General features: G+C 32.1%; 1 protein-coding gene across 1 annotated transcript in view; it reads left to right on the forward strand.

Moving 5' to 3' along the window:
- LOC141906266 (fibrillin-3-like) overlaps positions 1-21,440 on the forward strand; it is a 769,611-nt gene that overhangs the window by 719,278 nt on the left and 28,893 nt on the right. Inside the window, exon 66 of the mRNA XM_074795508.1 lies at positions 6,460-6,703. Within this exon, the coding sequence (XP_074651609.1) occupies positions 6,460-6,703 (244 nt within the window). The remainder of the gene's footprint in view (positions 1-6,459; positions 6,704-21,440) is intronic.

Below are 21,440 nucleotides of genomic sequence, written 5' to 3' on the forward strand. Positions count from 1 at the left end.
TGCCCAACAACACCCGCATCATCTTACAGAAATACTGGGCACTATTTGCTAGACCAAATGGCATTTCTGTGAACTTCTTTAAACCTTGGGATGTCTGGAAACTTGTAAGATGTCTACAACATTTACACATCGGTATTAGCCGGTTACCTTTACTTAAATCCAGGAAGAAAGCCACTAAATATTTGGATGGATATATGAAAGCTGTGGGTACTAAAGTGTGTAATGGGTAGTGTAGTGTGATCTGTGTGCATTTTGGTGGCCAGCACACAGATCACATTGTTCATTGGGGTTTAGTCCAGGACTCGCGAGATTTTCAACAACACGAAAGTAACGTGTAATAAATGATGACTTGAATTGCATGACTACCTACCACCCCTCATTATTGTTGGAAAACTAAACGTTCCGCACTGACTAAAAATTAGTAATAATAATCAATAACATTTTAGAAATGGCCAGAATTTTAACTTAGGTTCTATCTCATTTTTATTTTACAATTGCGATTGGTATAATTTTCTTTTAAACGGCCGTTAAGGCTTCATGTTTCGTCTGCAAATCACTGCAAATAGTTACGCAACTACGCACATTTCACTGTTTTTGGCAGCTGTACACTCAATCGGCACCGTTCGTGACTAGCTTCACTGCGGAATTATCATTAATTAACATCGCCATATCACATCATCAACTTATATTGTGCCTTAAAACCCTAACAGCCGAAATAATTGAAATACACACACGATTTCTATCATTGAAAATTGAGAGAATGGCCGTGTTTGTGTTCTGCTGCTTCGCGTAAATCCCGCGGGGTGGCGCCACCGCGCGGAGTGGGGCCGATACGTCGAGCTTTGGATAAAACTTATTACCTCTCATTTTCATTAGAATGTTCTCAGCGTTGGACGTTGGTTCTGCAAAGAACTTGGTAAGAGAATTTAGACGACGATAATCAACACAATACCGTAACGATAAATCGGGTTTCCCTACTCCTATTGGAGTGCTTGCGAACTCACTATCCGAGTCCTCAATAACTCCCATTCTATTCATCATAGTGACTTCATTATCCATCATTTCTTCAAAGGCTAATGGAGTGGCATAAGGTTTGATACGAAATGGAATATCGTCATCCAATTCGATATGCATTTCTTACGAATCGGTTTTACACGGCAAATCAGAGAATACGTCTTTGTATTCTTCAAGTAAACTCCACAAATCCTGTTGAAAAACTTGCATTGTTTCACTTTGGCTTTTGCCAACTCCTCGTGTGCTAATTAGAGATGGTAGTATAAGCATTAGAATCTTCATGGACTGGGCACTCAAACCTATCTTACCGCAATTTTCTTAATTTAGCAGTTTTCCATGAATCGCACGTAGTTTTTCTTTCGAATCAAATAGCAATTATCTTGATTTTCAATTGCATAGTTTAAATCATTGAGGGAGAAACAAGCTTAAGAATCTCGAATTTGGTCCCCATTGTGTAATTGCCTTCCAGAAGCACGTGCATCACGTCTAGAACCAAACAATCAGTACTATTGAACCCTCTGATATCTAAAAGGGTTAGATCTGAAATTGATCCCGTAGAGTTTCATTCGTTCATGTATTAATATACCCCAGCACACTCGCATTTGCGAGTATTTTGTGAGCGTGCGCGTCTGTTTTAAAAGAGAAAGGAAAAGGAAAAGAATATGCATAGAAAATATAATTGATAATGATAAAAGAGATAATGTCAATTTTTGAAAATACTTATCAGGATTTCGAATCAATCTGGGGTCGCACCACAGATACCAGCCTCCTGAAGGAATTCAGGTGACTGGGTCAGAACAACTGATGCATGGACAGTATTCCATTCAACTATTGTTTTTGAAAAGAAGGAGTAGTTGTAACCGTCAAGTGTTGCTCTAATGGTCATGAAACCGAGACGATCGCCACGACCTGTGAGACGTGTGGGTTGGATCACATTATCCGGTAGGAGGACTGCCGTAAACAATTTTATGCATGAGCGTTAGGCGGCTTATTGTTCTGTGCTCTTCGATGGTTGGCCAGCTGAGGGTGGTGAGCCAGGGGCTGTAATCGTAAAGGACCCACCGTGCACCCTCCGCTCTACTTGTTCAATGGTGCTGATTTGGGACTTGCGATAAGGGTCCCATGACACGGCAATATACTCGAGCTGTTGGTGAACCAGGGCCTTGTATTCAGTCTCTCTAATTTTAGTGTTTGGCGTTTTGATGTTGCGTTTGATGAAACCGAGGGATTTGTTTGCAGTTGTGGATATACGTGATACATGATAGTTCCACTTAAGTGAGTGATCATTGTCAATTGGCTATGATATAGATTCATAATCAGTGACTGATAATATTCTACAGGATTTACAGCATTGTACACCTTCGTGCAATTTAAATCAATGGATACGAAACGATTGGAATGTAATTCCTTCACAGAGTGTCTCCGCCATTTTGTTTTCTCCGTTTGGTTCAGAAGTTTTTCTGTGTGTGGAATATTCTATTTTTCTGCGTCCTGAGGATGATTTAGATATTTATCGATGGATGTGACAGTTTCACTGCTCTAGATTCCATTTGATGTAAGTATGTGTGGTTCATTCTCCTAATTGATTGTTAAAAGAGATTTTAAACACGCTTTTTAGGACGTTCGTTAGACGAACGTCCTTATGTGATCGGTTTGCCGGTTGATGACGCACTTCCGATTTGGTTGACAGACGTTTAAGGTCGTTTTAAAGCCAGTTAGTTAGAGATTTCCTCAAATTCCGCATCAGAAATGGTGTCTTCAAGTTGGGATTGAATTTGGTTAAAAATAGTTGGTTAGTTTTTGCTGTGCCCTCTTGAAAAAATGCTCTTCACGCCGTATATGTGACAACATATATGGTGACTTAACTTAATTCCTTGTGAGCGCACAGAGGCCCTGTGAGAATCTAGAGACGTTCGCGGCATTGAAAATTACGCAATGGTCCGCTCGACACGCACACACATGCTGTCAGTGTCAGTTTGACCTACTGCGTGACTAAATACAGCCGCCATGAATCAGAAGCAATCCACTTCAAATTTTATGAAGTGAATATCATAATTATTATTTATCCGATATACACCAAAAAAACCTTTAAGAGAAAGGTATTTGGCGTCGGATTCTGTACACAAAATCCCGGATTGTTACACTGCAGAGTTTTTTTAGTAGGGTTCTTTTAACATTTTGCCTATAAGCCATTTGATTGACACGTGGGGCGGGGCTTGCGATCTGCCGATGACGTCAGATGTAAACAATAATATAACCACGTGCATCGCGCACATGTGTAAACAAACCTGGCAACAAATTAGATTTTTTGGCGCCAAAACTTTTTTGATTTTTTCTTTTGTCCAATGGTTTTTCAACTGGAGCCAACTGCTATGCCATTAGATTGTACAATCAAGTATTCACGTTTTATAGACTCTCTCTGAAATAATTCTTGTCCAGGGGACATGTATTGAAATATCTATTGTCGTTGTTTTTGTTTTTGTTTTTAATTTTTAGGATATTAACAGCCTAGAAGAAACATCTTCTGGCAGACACACATTTGACTACAGATCATATCCTGTTAGGCCTATAAAATGTGTTTAATAAATATTTTACTCAAGTTTTCTTGCCATTAATACTTCCTGACTACTTTTATTTTATGGTTATCTAAGTGCAAGGCAAACATTGGTGGGGTTCCTTTGGCCCTCCGAATATATAGGACCAAAAGGGGTATTTTATGCCATTTGGATTTATTTTAGCTTAGAAAATCTATTCAAATACTTTTTGGCGGCCACATTCAAATTCTGGAGCGTCGGACTAGTCCAACCCCTAAATCCACTTGCATTCAGTCTCATGAGAACTAACTTAAAACGTTAAAACCTTCACCGGCCTCCTACTCAATTTTTTGAATAAATGTAAAACTTATGGCAGAATTTATGGTTGATTCCTCGATTTTGTCATCGTGCTTTGTCATCCCCAAAGATACGGACTCTGCTTTTCAGGCTTCGGGAGGTCGTTAATGTATATGAGAAAGAGTATCGGGACTGAGCCACTAAAATCCGGCAGCGAAATAACTATAATCCGACAACTTTTGGATCGGGTGATTTCAGAATTAATTCATTTTGTTATATTTAGAACAAGATTTGGTTGTTGAATAGTTTAACAATGAACCGCGTTGATCGAACGAGTCGAAAATAGCTGAAATATCCTTAGCAACGGGAGCGAATTCAAAATAACAAGCAATGCCCGCCGGTTCGGCGCCGCAGGTTCGAATCCCGGAGAATTATTCTCGCGCGCGGAGCAGTCAATCCCAAGCCACGACTAAAGAAACGTTTATTTCATAAACATTTTTATGACCCTTAAACTGCGGTTGAAGATGCGTTAGAGTCGTACGATTTCCTCAAAATTTCACGGCAGCGCGGTCAGTGGCCCGCTAATCGGCACGTCTCGCCCGAGCAGCAGCAGCAACATCGCGGTTGGCAAAAAGGTCTCCGCCCCTTCTTTCACCAAATAAGGAATTCTTTACCGCTGGCCACGTGCACTGTTTATTTTGAGCCGTAGATTCCCAGTACTCGATATTTCCGGAGGATCAGAAATAAATGAATTATGTTCGCAATTTTTGTATTGACGTACGAATTTTCCTGCTGTATTTAATTCGATTTTTTCTGGCACAAAAAAAATTTCCGATTGATGTCCAACGCGTTCCATTTTTTCTCACGGTACCGTAATTAAAATATTCGTAGTAATCTTCTCTTCTCAACTAAAAATTAATTTAATTTCTTCATTAATTTAATGCTTTGGGCCCAAATCTACAGTACGATTTCAATATGAAACAAAATTGGAGTTATTTTCTTTCCAGTTTCATTGACAACATTTAATGTGTTCCTTACTAAAGTCACCGACGATATTTTGACAGTGTCTTCTTTGCACCCGTACGTGAATGAGGTTGTTTTCGAATTGCTATATGATTTCGTGTTATAAAAAACTTAATCAAGCATTGACCGTGGCGTCCGTCACTTAGATTTCATCTATTACATATTATGAAATTAGAATATTTATATTCAAATTAATATTATTATTTATATTTATATTAATTTATATTTAAAATTTTTACATCTGTTACTTATCAAATTTTAGAATTGATTTTTTTTTGTATAGCTGTTGCTAAATTAAGTTGAGAATTAATTATGGAAGCATGGTATTGGGGTTAATAGATAAGCTTTCCCTGATTCAAGGGCCAGTTTTATAGTTCACACCGGGAACCGAGGATAAACAAGAAGATTTAATGACTAAAACCAGCTGTCGCAGTATATTTACTATTAGAAATATACCTTGTTCTGGAATAAATTGATGTATTTGATTTAATTACGACGAAGACAAAAGCACGCGGGTATTCCCGATTTCCTGGTACAAGGTCACTGTTTCATTCATATTGCAGATTGGCAGAAGAGTAAGTATGGCAATGAATCTAAATTGATCATGTCTACGACTCGGCAGTTCTTTCATAACGTTGATTCCTCAGGACACAGTCGGATTAATTGCAGATAGTGATGTATTCAGGATATTCCAATCGGATATGGTTTTAAGGGGGCCAATTTACGACTTTTAACAGTGAGGTTGTATTCATAGTTCTGATAATGAATTGCATGATAAAGAAATGGCTTCTGACTTCGATGATATTTTCATGGATCCATCAAATTTTTTGTCGACTCATAATCGATAACATTCACAGGAATGCGTTGGCAAAATGGAAGTTGGCCGGTGATCGAACTAGCCGCCCCTTATGGCGATAGGCGTTGGTGCTGGCATCTAAGCGCTCCGGAAATAAATAATTACGATATATCAACTGACTTACAACATCACTTTAAGTTAAGCTATTATGGGGAAATAAAAAATTACGTCTTGGTAATTTCGAACCTGCCGACTCTTGTACATCAATACATCGTCTTAACCACTCGGCTACCGGGTTTTGCCAAAGAACTGATGGTTTTCTCTCAATTGGATGTGCCGACACGTTATTAAAATTGTGCCACTTCTAGACAAATGTTTCATTCTATCGAGTTTGTATCTACATTTGCGTATGATTGATTCTAAGTAAAATGTTTCAAGGCATTCTAACTTATGCTTTCAGAGCGCTGTAAATCCCATCACATTGATTAGAACATTTACCGAGTAGTAGCTGAACCTGAGAAATAATACATTTTGTGAAATCTTTCTGGGTGGAAATGGCATAAGAAAGAATACTCAACGGAATTAGAAGAGGGTTTTACAAATGGGTCACGAATGTGACTGCACTTGTATCAAATAATGACCCAATGTGATATTTTTCCGGTTGAAATCATGTACAATGTTATCCCAAACTATCAAGTGTAAAAAATAGAAAAACTTGTGTCTAGTTATCATCAACAGCATGTGTGAATACGTGCGGAATCGGATCGTTCATCTCATTAACACACTATTTTTCAGACATTGTGTGACCTTCGCAAGTACGCCACTGGTGGGAGATTTATCAGTAAAAAACAGGGAATTTGTCGGAGAAGATCTTCCTCACGTTGCAGCACCAGAAGGGTCTGATGGCCTTCCTGACGAAGAGGGCTGTTATAACTGTGATGGTAATACCGATGGCACTAGAAATGCTCGACGAACTAAGCGAGATGCAAACGTAATAGATCTGCCCCATAGGATTTCGAAAAAGTCAATTGAAGCTCTGGTGGGTAAAACCTTTTTATCACAATAAATACAAAATTTTCATTCAATGGATTGTCATGATATCGAATTCAATTTCAGTTATACTTCATTATTGTTATACTTTGTTATTTTTCTTCACAGCAATAAGATGTAGATATGAGATGTCAATAGTAGTAATTGTATAAATAGGGGTTCAGATCAAAGGTCGAGAGGTCGAGCTCATAAAAATGAAAAATAAATTCTTGCACGCTCGATTTCATTTTTCATTTTTACTCGCCCTTCTCTCAACCTTTAATCTGAACCCCTATTTATACAATTACTCTAATAATTCCATATATTAAAAGTTTAAGTAAAGTGATAGCATAATAATCTAGATAAATAAGATCAAATATAGATTTCGAATAATAAAAAATCAATTTTTAAACATAAAATGTGTGAGTAAAGTGTGAGTGAAATAATTCATATTTAAAACATTTATTATACATATTTTTTTACTAAATTGATTTTAGAAGTTATTCATTTATATGTTATTCATGTATATAAATATTTTAAGAGTAATAGGGGTAATGGGCTTTCAGGTTAAATAATTCTCGCACGCTCGAATTTATTTTTCACTTTTTATGAGTTTCACTCCTAATTCAAATAGAAATTATTGTTATTGTCATATTTTTCCATTTTTTATGAGCTCGACCTTTCGACCTTTGATCTGAAAGCCCATTACCCCTATTACTTTTGTTTGTCCATTTTCTGAAAATCATAGCAGATAGGCATCTGGTTTGGGGCAAAATGACAGAGTGGATTGAAGCTTAAACCGTTCAAAGTTGAAATAGTCTATATTTGGACTTTTGATAGATAGTAGAAAATCTCTTTTTTCTTTCATTTGACCATTTAAATGAAAACAAAGAGCGGCCGCGGCTGTGTTTAAGACGTGTGCGGCTCCGGCCGGGACCGGGGCCGGGACCGTGTTTCAGACGTGTGGCGGCGGCCGCGGCCTGGGCCGGGCCGTGTTTCAGACCCTACCTTTTTGGCATGAGCTTTTATGAGCTCGACCTCTCGATCTGAACCCCTATTTATACAATTACTTATAGTAAATCAGAAAAAATGTCTTAACCCTGGTGGAAAGGATTAGAACCGTACACTGCGGGCTTTTTGACATCAGATGCCTCCGAAATAGAATATTTATGCTAAATGCCTTTAATGAACGTTTTATTACAGGGAAATAAGATTTGACTAATAGTTCTTCAACCATAAAGATCGAGCTGTATTTTATCACATGGATATAAGTAATTACAAAATCAGGGTTTCATACCAGATGTCGAGAGGCCGACAAATCACTCATCACCACTCATCACCACAATAAATATTTTTTCCTAATAAATGGGAGACAAAAAACATTCATAACATTAAAAAATAATAGAATAAAAGCATCAAAGCAACAATATGAAATGAAAAAAATTAGTCGATGTTTCACAAAAAATATCTAACATAAAATACTAAAATTAGGAAAAAATTAAAACTAAATATGGGGAAAAAATATCAGCAAATTAAAAAATAAAAATAAATTTTTCAAACTTTTAAATATAAAATTGTTTATACAATAATAACATTTTAGAAAATGAAAAGTGTGAGTAAAATGTGAGTAAAAATAATTTAGATTGTAAGATATTAAAAGTGTGAGTAAAATGTGAGTAAAAATGATTTAGATTTTAAGATATGGAAAGTGTGAGAAAAGCGTGAGTAAAATAATTTAGATTTTTCAATATAATGTATAATTTACATCTAGACGGAACAATTTCAACGAACTCAAAGTTCATAGACGGCGTATACGCTCTCTTTATTTCAACACGTGTTTCTCAGTCCGCGAGCAGAATCTAGATCAACTTTGAATTCATCGTTGGCTCCTCCGAATTAATAACACGACTTCATTCACCCACTTCAAAAATCACCACTGAATAACTGTGCGATATATCATTTCGATTCAACCACTGATCCAACATCGGGTGAGTGAGTCCTGTCGCGGACGCCAAAATGTGACAGGCTGGTTGCCCGTGTACTCTTATGTGTGCTCTTGCGGCTCCTGTCGTAGGTTCGGACTCCCGTTCAACTTGACAATGGTCGAAGTCTTCCGAGGAGGTGGGAACACGTCCCTATGTGATCCTCTGAAGAAAAACGGCTAAATGAATCATCAATAGTCTTTCTAAAGATATAATATATTTCTTTACAATTGATCCCTCGAGCATGGCAGCCTCTGATCATCTAACATATAAATATTAATAACCATTTTATCACACTGACTTACAATACATAGCACCAATTCAATTTACACAGACGAGAGGTAGCCATGTTGAATTTGCCAAAAATTGAATTATTCAACTTTAAAAGAATAAGAATAGATAATTATCACCTGAAGAAGAGCGAATAAGTAAATTATCAATAGTCATTCTAAAGATATAATTCATTTCTTTACAATTGATCTCTCAAACGTGGCGGTCACTGATTATCTGAAAACGCCACCTATTAGGAAAACTAAATACTGGTCCTATCGGGTATATACTGATCCAATACTGCCATAACGAAACAAAAACACATACCCAGACATCAAATGTCGGCTATCACATTCCCAAAATAAATGGATTCCGTCTTCGGACGACGAGTGTAAAGTTAATGCAATTGTCCGCTGCGATTTAAGCCCAAGTGGGCTAAAAAGCAAAACCGGTTTGCTTAATCCCTCAGAAACTACCGACCGGTCAATCTTCTATTTCTGTCGTAAGTATTGGAGCGTCCTGTAGCTGTTCGTTTAGAACCCTATAAGGGCCCCGGGGTCACCGGTGACCCATCCCTCAAATAGGGCCCATCCCCACAGAGAAATTCCTCAAAATATTATTTTTACAACCTGTAGGCAATTAAGGGACACCGGTGACACTATTTAGACACTAGCTTGTGTTGCCATCTACATTGATTGTCAGTGGTAAGCGGAGGTAATGGCTGCCCCCAGTGTGTGATTGGGACTACCAAATTTTGGATTTTGAAGCACCGTAAAGGCTAGTATACACGCTAATCAATCATTGTTCAGAAATATAATAATACTAAGCATTAGTTCAGCACGTAAAAGTTATCAAATACGCGACACTGTCCCACTGCTATATGTATTCAGATTGATGGGTCACCAGTGTCCCTTAAGTAATAACTGGTATCAGATTGAAAAAAAGTTAGAAATTCATTACGATTTAACTGTTCATTATAAGTAATAGAATATTATTGGTATAAAAAACCTTCTATCGATATGGTAGAGATAATCAAGATCAGGACTTGCACACTCAAGTTATGCATGCCTGATGGTGGTTGACATACTTTGTCCGAATGGCAAAAATAAGTTATTTTGTTAATAAAATATAGTGACAAAGGTAGTGACAAATATTTCTGGTATCAGGCTAAATTTCAAACGTAGAAAAATATAAGGTTTTGCCTGTATAAGTTCAACAATGAGTTATTGTGTGTTTCTTATCATTTTTAATTGCATAGTATATGGTTTTTCAAATTGGCTTGAATTATTCTTTTCCAAAGACTGGTGACAGTAACAACCATAGGGACACTGGTGACCCGGGCCAAAACCTACCCAAAATGTTGGCAACAATGCAAAACGAGTATTTGAGGTCTATTTAGAGTTCAAATATATACAGAATCTGAGTTTACATCAATTTTTACCAATTTCTTGACAGCTTGGCTCTTATAGGGTTGATAGCTTACATGGATGCGAACAATTTATATGACACCTCTATCAGTCTGCGTCTAAATCAGGCCACAGTCCCGGGACCGCTTGTCAAGGTCCTTAGTGACCTCCGAAACATGATCGTCAATGATGCTGCAGCAATGATTGTAGATACTACTGCTTCTTAGATTTAAGCGCTTCTTAGATTTATAATGGCAACTGCTTTTGAAAGCTATTGATGGAGCCTAATTTGACAATTTTATGCCGTTTTGGGGGATTTTTAGCGATGAAGTGTCATCTTATATAGATCTACTATAGAAACAACACGAGCAGAATTGTACAACATTTGCTGTCGAATTAACAAGTAGGATTTTTATATATTACTGATACAACATATAAAATTCTTCAATGAGAAAACTACAAAAGAAGAAATAAAATTGACGATAATTTTTAGGCCAGCCGTAGGCTGAGCCTATTACTATACACATGGAGCGAATTTAAATGACATGGTTTCCAGAGCAAAGGCTCTTTGTCTGTTCAACTGAGCATATATTCATACAAATCATTCATTACAGCATTATCCATTCTCCAAACTCTACGTAGCTGAATTTTGAAAGAGGGCCTCGTTAAGATTTATATGAGCTTTTTCGCGAATATCTGATCAAAAAAATATTGGTTTCGAAAAGCCAATCAGAATATAAAGACTCCTCTATGATTGGCTTAGCCGCAGAAATCAGCAAGTGTTCACGTGAACCTGTTTTATTTTTAGATCTAAAACAGTATTTCAAGATCGATTTCTGTGAAAGCTTTAGTCGATTTGGTTTTTGGGAGGAATATTTTTATTAGCACTACAGAAAATATCATTGACCGTTGTGCAAAGTCCGGAAAAAATAGCTTTTTCTTAAATCGGATAGATGACGTTGATATGCTAATTAGCCGTGTGCTCAAACTACATATTCAATCAAATCTTATTCTGCAAAAAAATATCAAATCCAATTCTATTTTGTTTTATTGAGCAAATTTCAGAAAATTCTATTCTATTCCGCATTAAAATCTTATCTTGACAAATTTAACCCACAGAATGCATCATCATTTGCCATTTTATGAAAAGCTGACAGGCTGGACATAGTGCCCCTTGGGGCTCTTGTTCATTTATTGTGCTGAAAATTGCATGTCGATGCGCGGCGTAGTTTGTAGTATTTACTGCGGAGCTGTGATGATAGCGCCATCGTTTTAGTAACACGTGAAGCTCAACAAACTCAACGAAGCCGTTAATCTTCAGATAAAGGATATTCTCTTAATAAAACATGATTTGTATGAATATGTTTGAACTGAAATTATTGATGCATACGCTCGGGATTATCTTGACGAAAAAAAAACGTTTGCATCGATATGCAGATGAATTTTTAACAATTCTGATTCGCATTAAAAACACCATACAGGTCGACCAATATTGTGTTGAATTCGATAGGTGTTAAATGGGGATCACTGGCTACGATCCTGCCGATGCGTGGGATCCGTCTCATTGACCTCTGCATCTCTAGTGCGCTTGCTTGACGCTAAGGTTTATGACGAGAGGGTAGCTGCGATCTGTGCGCTTTCTCATATGGCGTAGTTTAAGCTGCATAGCCGATAGAGTGATATTACGAGGGAACAGGGCCCGTCGTTCCTGTCCGGAGAATAGAATTGAGACCACTAACACGTACATTTGTTCATGTCGAACTGGTGAGTAATAGGGAATAAGTTGTTTCAAGCCAAAGGTCGAAAGGTCGTAAGATAAATTCTCGCACACTCAAATTTATTTTCCGACCTTTCGACCTTTGACTTGAAACAACTTATTTCCTATTACTCTTAAAATATTCATCTGATAACTTCTAAAATCAATTTTAATAAAAAATATAGCTGCAAAGCAGCGATAACGGGTTTTCTGGATGCATGTGATCGAAAGGAAAAATTAATTACCGGGTATTCGATGGAAAAAATAAAATGAGATGATTTGGATATTATCGGAGCAATCCTCTTTTTGGTTGAATGGTCTTACCCCAGTATAGTCCCCCGTGATTTGGAAATTTTCGGAGCCCTCCTTTATTTACTTACTAAATGACGTCACAAACTGTTATTTCGCCGGTGCTAGTTGTCTAACAATTCAATTCAATTCTTTATTTACATTAACCTAATAAGTAATTTAAAGTTTCAAATAGGATGGAAAGTACATTCAGACAATCTGTTGGTTCAGAGAGACCGTTATTACAGTATCAATTTATACATTTCGTTTCGAAGCTGTCAGTTGCCGAATCTGAATGAAGATGAATTTTATTTGACGAAATCGGCGGAAAATATATAATAATAATAATAGAAAATGAAGGATTTAAAGGAAATAAATATAAATTCAGAACATATTTACCAGATAGATTTCATAGATTATCAAGTGAAGATCTAGAAGAATTATGTTCTGGTGATTTCTATTTCATATATAAAGGTAAGAATGAAAAAGGGCACCATGAAATAGATTTCGAATAAAATATGTAAAATAAATGGTAGAATTAAAAGAATATAGAATATTTGTTGATTCAAGAAGACTTACAAATTATAAATCTCATAATTTACTAGTACAATTAGATAGGGAATTTAGAAATTTTGTTGATTTAAAATTAGTGAATATAAGTTTATGTAATTCTTTTTATAATGTATCGGATAAAAGTCTTGATCATAATTCTTTTGTGATTCATGTTAGGAGAAATAGTAAATGGTATAATCTATTTTTAATACCAGGATTATATAATTTAGAGACTTTAGCGCAAGAAGTTAATAGAAAAGCTAAAACAAAATGAGCGCAGCTGCTGGATTTGGAATTAATTTTTTTTTAAGTGATAATAATAATAAATTAAGAATAAAGTAAGCTAACGAAGAACAACATAAATTTATAGTAGGAAAACAATTAGCTAAACTGTTAGGAATTACACCAAATAAACTCAAATGTTGATAGTATATAATATAATACCTTTTACACATTTTTATATTTATTGCAATTTAATTGATCCTACAAAAACATTTGAAGCAACTAAAGATACAATTCGTAATTCTAGTATATTAAATATTTTACCATTAAAACATGTAAAACAATTTGGAACTCAAATAAATTATAATTTAGCTGAATGTGATTTCAAACCATGCATTCCACATTTTAACAATTTTAAATTAGAAATAAGAAATCATAATGGATACTTAATTGATTTGAATAACTTTCCTGTAATTTATGAATTAGTTATAAGATGTAAAGAATAATTTTTTCACTATATAAATGAATATAACTGTTGGACCGAGTATATGCTTTGGATTTGATTTTAAACGCGAGAAAGAAATGAAATTTGATATTAATGATGTAATTACACATATTAAAAATATTGCATTTTCTAATGAAACAAATTTTGATTTTGAAAAAAAAAACAATAGATAAAGAAAATTTTAATGTAGAAAAGATTACCGATTTAATTAGAGAATCTTTAAGATTTTATGAATTAGGTGAAGATGTTATTATTGATGATATTAAAAATATATTATCTAAAATATATGATTATCATAAAAGTAGTAATGAAATAAATGTTGAAATAATTATAACTAAGTGAACTAAATATTTTGAAGATAGTATTTTTTTATTAATAAATGAGTGATAATAACTGGTTTATATAATTGAGCATTACTATCAGTTGGAACTGTTGGTTATTCAATGGTATTAAAAAAAGTACTTAACTCAATATCATTTCTATTTCTAATATTTTCACAAGTCTTACCATTGAATGCATTATTCATTAACTTGAAAAAAACTTTCTCGAAATCAGTTTTAGCTTTAGTTCTCTGTTTGTTGTTTAAGTCTATATATTTTTCTAACCATTTACATAGACTGAATGAAATATATCTATGTACTTTTTTAGAATCATTCCTTGATTCAAATAAAACTTCAACATTCTATAATGTACTACATGATTATATTCATCTTCCTGAGTTACCATTAACTTTTCTGTATGGATATGATTTTCAGGTTTAATTCTTTTTTGATAATCTGATAATTCTTCATGCGTAACAGTTTTATGTTCGGGACAGTATGCTAGGTTTCTAGATTTAAATTTTTTATCTTCAGGGTATTCTAAATCTACAACAAAAAAGTAACCAGTATCTGAATCATCTGCAATATCTAGGATTCTTTTCTTCCAATCAAATTTATCAACATTTTCGTGCTGTAAAATTTCAGTTATTTGAAATACTCCATAAGGTTGTGGTTCCATCATTGCCCAACCATATAAATTATTTGCATCTATATATAATAACTTATATCCAGGATTATCATTTACATTGAAATATCTATCACCTAATACGCCTGAAACACCTCCTCTTATATATTTTTCAAATAATAGTAATTGATCTATATTTGTTAACAAATCCATTTTTATATCTGTAAATTTTAATCCACAATCCCAAGTTAAACCTGGGGATGAATAACAATGACATGGATCAATATTAAAATATTATGATTCCAAATATTCAATGTTCTATTATTTACTTCATCTTTAACATATTCATTTTTTAATTCAACATAGAATTGTTCTTTTAATAATTCAGTTATGTTAAAATCATTATGATTTTTATAAACTGAATACAGAATTGCTCCCTTATATCTCATTAATTGAAAATCATCATTATTTGGATAATGTTGTTTTAATATTTTTAATTCATAATCAACTAATGATTTTGATAAATTATCTAATGAACTGCTTAAAAATCTATATGAATCTATAAATCTTAGACACCCAAATTGGAAAGATATATAATTCTCAGATGTTTTAGCTAACATTTTGAATTCATATGTTGGTATTCTATCTTTTGATCTATTTGGATTTAATCTTTCTATTGATTTCTTCTATTTTATGGCATAACTGTTTGATGAATAAACGAGCATCATACCCTGATAAATTATGAAATATTACTGGAACAAAATTGATTTTCTTTGCTTGTAAGTTACAATTCTCATGGGCTGCACCTCTAAACTTTCCATTGAAATGATCATGGTCTCTAACTTTTTTATCTCTAAAATTAAATATCTTTTCACAATAATAACATTTATCAGCAAACTCAAATTCTTCTTTAGCTTCTTCTGTCATTATAATTTCTCTATCTGTATCTAATAGTTTACTAAATTTGATTTCATACTCAATTGATAAGTCACAAAAATGATTGATAACATTTTCATTTCTATAATTATGATATTCACTTTTAATTAGTTCTGGATAATCAGATTGTATATATAATCCAAAAGCTGCAGTACTTTGATGAATCTTTTTAATAGTATTTGTTATTAGAGGATCTGAATAATCTATTACATCATTTTCGGAATTTAATTTCTTTCTTTTATAATATATTTCTTTTATACATTTTCTACATAGATATATTTTATTGTCAAAATTATTTTCTGATTTGAAAAATAAATCAATTCTTTTCATCCACATATAATGTTTCTCATAATATAATATATCTATTACATCATTTGAATCATAATCTTTTGATAGGTATAGAGGTTCCAATATATAATGTTTTATATTGTTACCTTTTGTTTTTGGTAATTTTGACTAAATCAAACACATTTTTCTTTATATTATTATCTCTTTCTATTTTTGTGATATTTTTAATTCTAACAGGATAACTGTCTATCTTATAATTATTTTCAAATGGTTTATAATGTGTTAATCTAAAACTATGTTGTTTATAATCTTCAACTGGGTGTAAGCAACTAATTATTGACCATAGAAAACATTTATCATCTTCATTTTGTACATTTATAACAGAATTGGTTTTAAATGATAATTTTATATAACTTGATCCATTTATATTATCATCTTTATAATATGATAGATTATTTCCATCAATTGGTTTTGATTTAGTTAACTTACTATATTTTGTGTTTTAAAGTAAAGTCATAAATATTATTTCATCAAATATCAAACCAGATCCTTCAAAAAATTTCTCTACTATTTTAGTTTTTACTTCATTATAACATTTTTCTAATCTATCATCTATATGCTGTTTAGATATGATATGTTGTGAATGACAATTTATATTATATATTGGTTTATCTTCAGATTTTAAAAATTTAACTTTAGAAGATATACTAATTTTAGGATATTCTACGTCTGTAATTATTTTTATAATATTTTCATATTTTCTAAATGTTTTTTTATTTTCTTCTAATGTTTTACCTTCATGAAATTTAAATTCAATAGCAGCTGGTCCAATATCACTTTTAAATGCTTCAGTTTTTTCACTTTCTTTTTTATTATCTAATAAATTAAGATAACTTCTAACATCTTCTATGTATGGTCTTTTATTGTTTAATTTATTTTTTATTCTTTTAATTGTCTTCTGTTTCTTATCATTATCTTTATCAAAATAATCTTCACCTAAAATATCATTATTCATGTTTCTAATATGACTTTTAGATTTTAAATGTTCTTTATAATATCTTTTGTTACTGAATGATTGGTTACATGTATCACATTTGTATGTTTCTTTTCCATTCTTCAATTCCTCTAATTTATTTTCTGATATATCATCTTTATATTCTAATTTCAATTTATTCTCTATGTGAGATTTAGTTTTATTGTGCCTTGCTTTTTGATATTTATCTATATTGATTTTACATGTCGGGCAGCGGTACTTATTTGCTTCCATTTTAATATCAAATTTTTTATTAAAATTGATTTTACATATTTTATTCGAAATCTATTTCATGGTGCCCTTTTTCATTCTTACCTTTATATATGAAATAGAAATCACCAGAACATAATTTTTCTAGATCTTCACTTGATAATCTATGAAATCTATCTGGTAAATATGTTCTGAATTTATATTTATTTCCTTTTGATCCTTCATATTCTAAGTGAATTATTAATTTATCTCCATATTTGTTAGTAACTGTATCAATATTTTTAATTAAATATTTCTTATGAATTGTTAATTCTGTTAATTTCTTAAATTTATAATCTACAGATTTGACATTTGTAGTATCTTTAATTCTATCTAAGAATTCACTGTGTATTTGTTTACTCTCCATTTTAATAACATATTTGTTATTAAAATTGATTTTAGAAGTTATTCGATGAATATTTTAAGAGTAATAGGTAATAAGTTTTTTCAAGTCAAAGGTTGAAAGGTCGGAAAATAAATTCGAGTGTGCGAGAATTTATTCCCTATTACTCTGGTGCACTGAGTATGAGAATAGATAGACAATTCATTCGAATCTCGAACTTGTTATTAACCCGATCACACAGAAAGAATCTGTTTAGTTGTAAAATGTTATAAACTTAATTAGTTCATTTCTGAAGCTGTCGCGTCTGACATAGTAAAATATCAATGATAATGGTTTAAAAAAGTAATATACTGGGTAGATAGGTGGCCGGCTGTGTCAACTCAGCAACGAGTGGAGAGACAAAGTATCAATTTTATAGCCTTAGGACTTGGCTTTGAATCCTGAAAATCCCGACAGTTTGTATGGAACTTAGAATACTTTCTCTATCTCCCGATACAGCTAGATTTGATTTCAGCTTCAGCAACAAACATATAAATATGACATCTGAGATGCTTTTGATTCGACGAAACCTTATAATCAATTAGGAGGTTTATAATTTATAATGATTATATGTATTTCATTTGAAAATCTATTAGGCCTACCTAAAATGGGTTACGTATTTACCTTCTCTTCCTTGTGTAAACAACTGTTTGTCATTTAAAATCGAATTACCTAATACATTAAGGATGTATGTGTTTCGGTTCGAGGAAAATGTCGACTTCTTGTTTGACAGTTGTGTACAGCTGAGATCTCGGGAATAACTTTAAAACCGGGATCGGGAGATCATTCTTACAAAATTTGTATGCTAGTTTGGTGAGCTCCAGCGAAACTAAGTCTTTAAATTTTAGGACTTTGCATTTTTTGAAAGTGGGGGAGTTATAGGCTGCATTGTCAATTTGACGTATTGCTTTCATTTGTAATTTTACAAGGATTTTTACTTGGGTTCTTGGAAGAAGGGGCCCCATACTGTAATTCCATATGTCAAATTACTATGTATGTACCCAAGGTATAATGCTCTTTTTATATGTGGGGGAATGAAGCTCTTTAGAGTCCTAAGTATATAGAGGTTTTTATTTAACTTAGCTATTAATTGCTCGATATGGTGTTCCCAGGTTAAATTAGAGTAAATATTTAGTCCGAGGAATTCAGTGTTGGTAAAGGTCAGTATGTGTTTCCCAATGTTTAATGTTTTGTTGAGTCCCTTGGCTCTAACACCCCTTGGTTTGAAAATTAAACTTTTAGTTAGGTTGAGTGTGAGTTGTTTGCGGAAAACCAATCAACAAGTGTTATTAGATCACATCTTTAATTTTGCAAAATGATATCGAGATTCTTTCTGGAGATGAATGGTTGTGTCGTCTGCAAAAAGATTGGAAAATTTAAGGCTATCATTTATATCATTGACATATAACAAAAAAAAACAAAGGACCAAGGACCGATCCTTGCGGGACGCCGTATTCGACATTGTTTTGCATTGATGTTGTTCGATTATTACTAACATAAACTTTTCTATTGGTCATATAGCTTTTGAACCAACTTAACGGGGCTCCCTTATACCATAATACGAGAGTTTATATAAAAGTTTATTGTTACCGAGTGAGTCAAGCGCTTTAGATAAGTCAAGAGATATACCTATTGTAAATGTTTTGTCTTCCAGAATTTTTATAACGTTTCCTATGAATTCAGATAGAGCATGATTGGTTGATTCAAATTCAGATAGAGCATATATTCTGATAGAATTCTACCAATATCATATATGAATAAATTACTTCTAAGGCTTCAATATTTCAGAAATAAAGCATAATTTGTATTTGATACGTATTTAATTCGTATTAGATACCATTAATACCTAACCCCCTTTTTTAATGAAATATAATTTATACAATATTTCATACATTTCAGCCAATATGTTTTATATTTTCAGTCAATTTAACAGAATTTCAGTCTAATTCTTAATTTGAATTTTATAATTTATCATTTAATTCGTGAATATATCTATGAGTTTTTAATGATTTTTCATTTTTATATTTTTTATAACATATTTCACAGCATTTGATATTATTAACTCTATCTGATAGATAAAATTCTAACAGCTGTTTCAAACTATAAACTGAAAATGAAACTAATCCTGAAAGCATTATAATTGATTTAATATTCTGTTGATTTCTGTAAATAAGATGTAATATTTCTAATACCTTACTTTCACTCATTTTTTTATTAAAATATATAAAATAAAATAGATTAAAAGATACTGTAATCCTCTTGATCATTTTCTAAATTAACTTTTTTATTCTTTTTACTTTTATGATTATTTCCATTTAATTTCTTTAATTTCTTATTCAATTTCATATTCTCATTCATCAAATCTTTACTAATATTTTCATAATAAAAGTATAATGCGGCCAATATTAACCCTCCTGCTACAAGGTAATGTTTCAAATCACTACTTCCGGTTGGAATGAAACCATCCATTTATTAAAGAAAAAAATTAAAAAATTAATAAATATTCAATATTTCATAATCATTTTTAAAATATTAAACTTTCATATGATTAAATCAAATAACAATTAAACTTTCTAACAGTTATTCAATAACTAATTTCTCAATGTTTTAACTATTATATATTTGAAACATAGAGCTTTACCTTATTTAAATATAGAATTATTATTCTTTTCATTATTGATATGTTTAATTGTCTGATAATGCTTTGATTTATGTGATTTTAAATATTTACCTCCGCAATAACAATATATTTTTTCATTAGGATTGAATTTTCTAAATTCATTATCTAAATAACATTGAATTCCAATACCTTTATAAGAATTATTATTATCTAATTCACATTGAATTCCAACATTTGATGAATTTTCATTATAGATAATTTGTTTATTATCAAAATTGAAATAATATAATTGTCTTTTTTCAATTCTTAAGTTAATCAAATCATTGTTACCTTTAGACAGTATTAAATCGCTATCTCTTTCATTAAATGGAGTCTCAAGAATATCTATGTTTTCATCTAAATTACCTTTACAATTTAAAACTGTATTAAATATTTTCGGATTTTTGTTTCCATTATCAAAAGTATCTACTACTTCAGTAATTAAATATGTTTCACTTGATAATATTTGATTAATTACAGTAATATTATCAATTTTATATTGTCTTGCATACACTAAATTTGTTGCTGAAATATAATTTTTAATGTTAAACTGTAAAAATAATTTATTGGTTTCATTGATTTCGATTTTGAATTTAGGTTCTTCTTCTTCTTTCTTCATTTTTATAACAAAACTTTTATTAAAATAAATCTAACTCATTCAAATATAAATATTCAATGTTAAAATATGAAATATTTCACGCAAACTTTACTCACACTTTTATGTTTAAAAAATCTAATTTAAATCAACTCGTTAATTACTCGCTACTTTTCATAATATGAGTTATTTCACTCCGACTTTACTCACACTTATATATTCTTTTAATCATCCATTTATTTTACTTATATTTTTTTTCGAAATCTGTTAAAATATGAATTATTTCTCATACTTTACTCACACTTTTATAATTAATACATAATTTATTTTAAGATATATGAAATTCATGTAAATAATGTTCATTTACATGAAATTATTAGGAGTAATTGGGAAAGTTTTTTTTCAGGTCAAAGGTTGAGAGGGAGAGTGAGCTCGACCTCTCGACCTTTAGCCGGAACCAACACTTTCCCAATTACCTATTACCAATCAAGGTTGCAGTCGCGTGTGTAATTAATCCAAATTGGTCTTAATATTGTTGGTAGGAGGTCAAGGGTTAAGTTCAAGTCAAGAAATTTTGAAATGTCATTCTTACTCTAATATTATTTTAGTCAAATGTAAAGAAATTTAGTATTATTAAAAAACAATAAAAAAACATTATGTTTTTTTTATTGAATCTATT

Source organism: Tubulanus polymorphus, chromosome 5 (genome assembly GCF_964204645.1).
Source record: "Tubulanus polymorphus chromosome 5, tnTubPoly1.2, whole genome shotgun sequence".
NCBI lineage: Eukaryota > Metazoa > Nemertea > Palaeonemertea > Tubulaniformes > Tubulanidae > Tubulanus > Tubulanus polymorphus.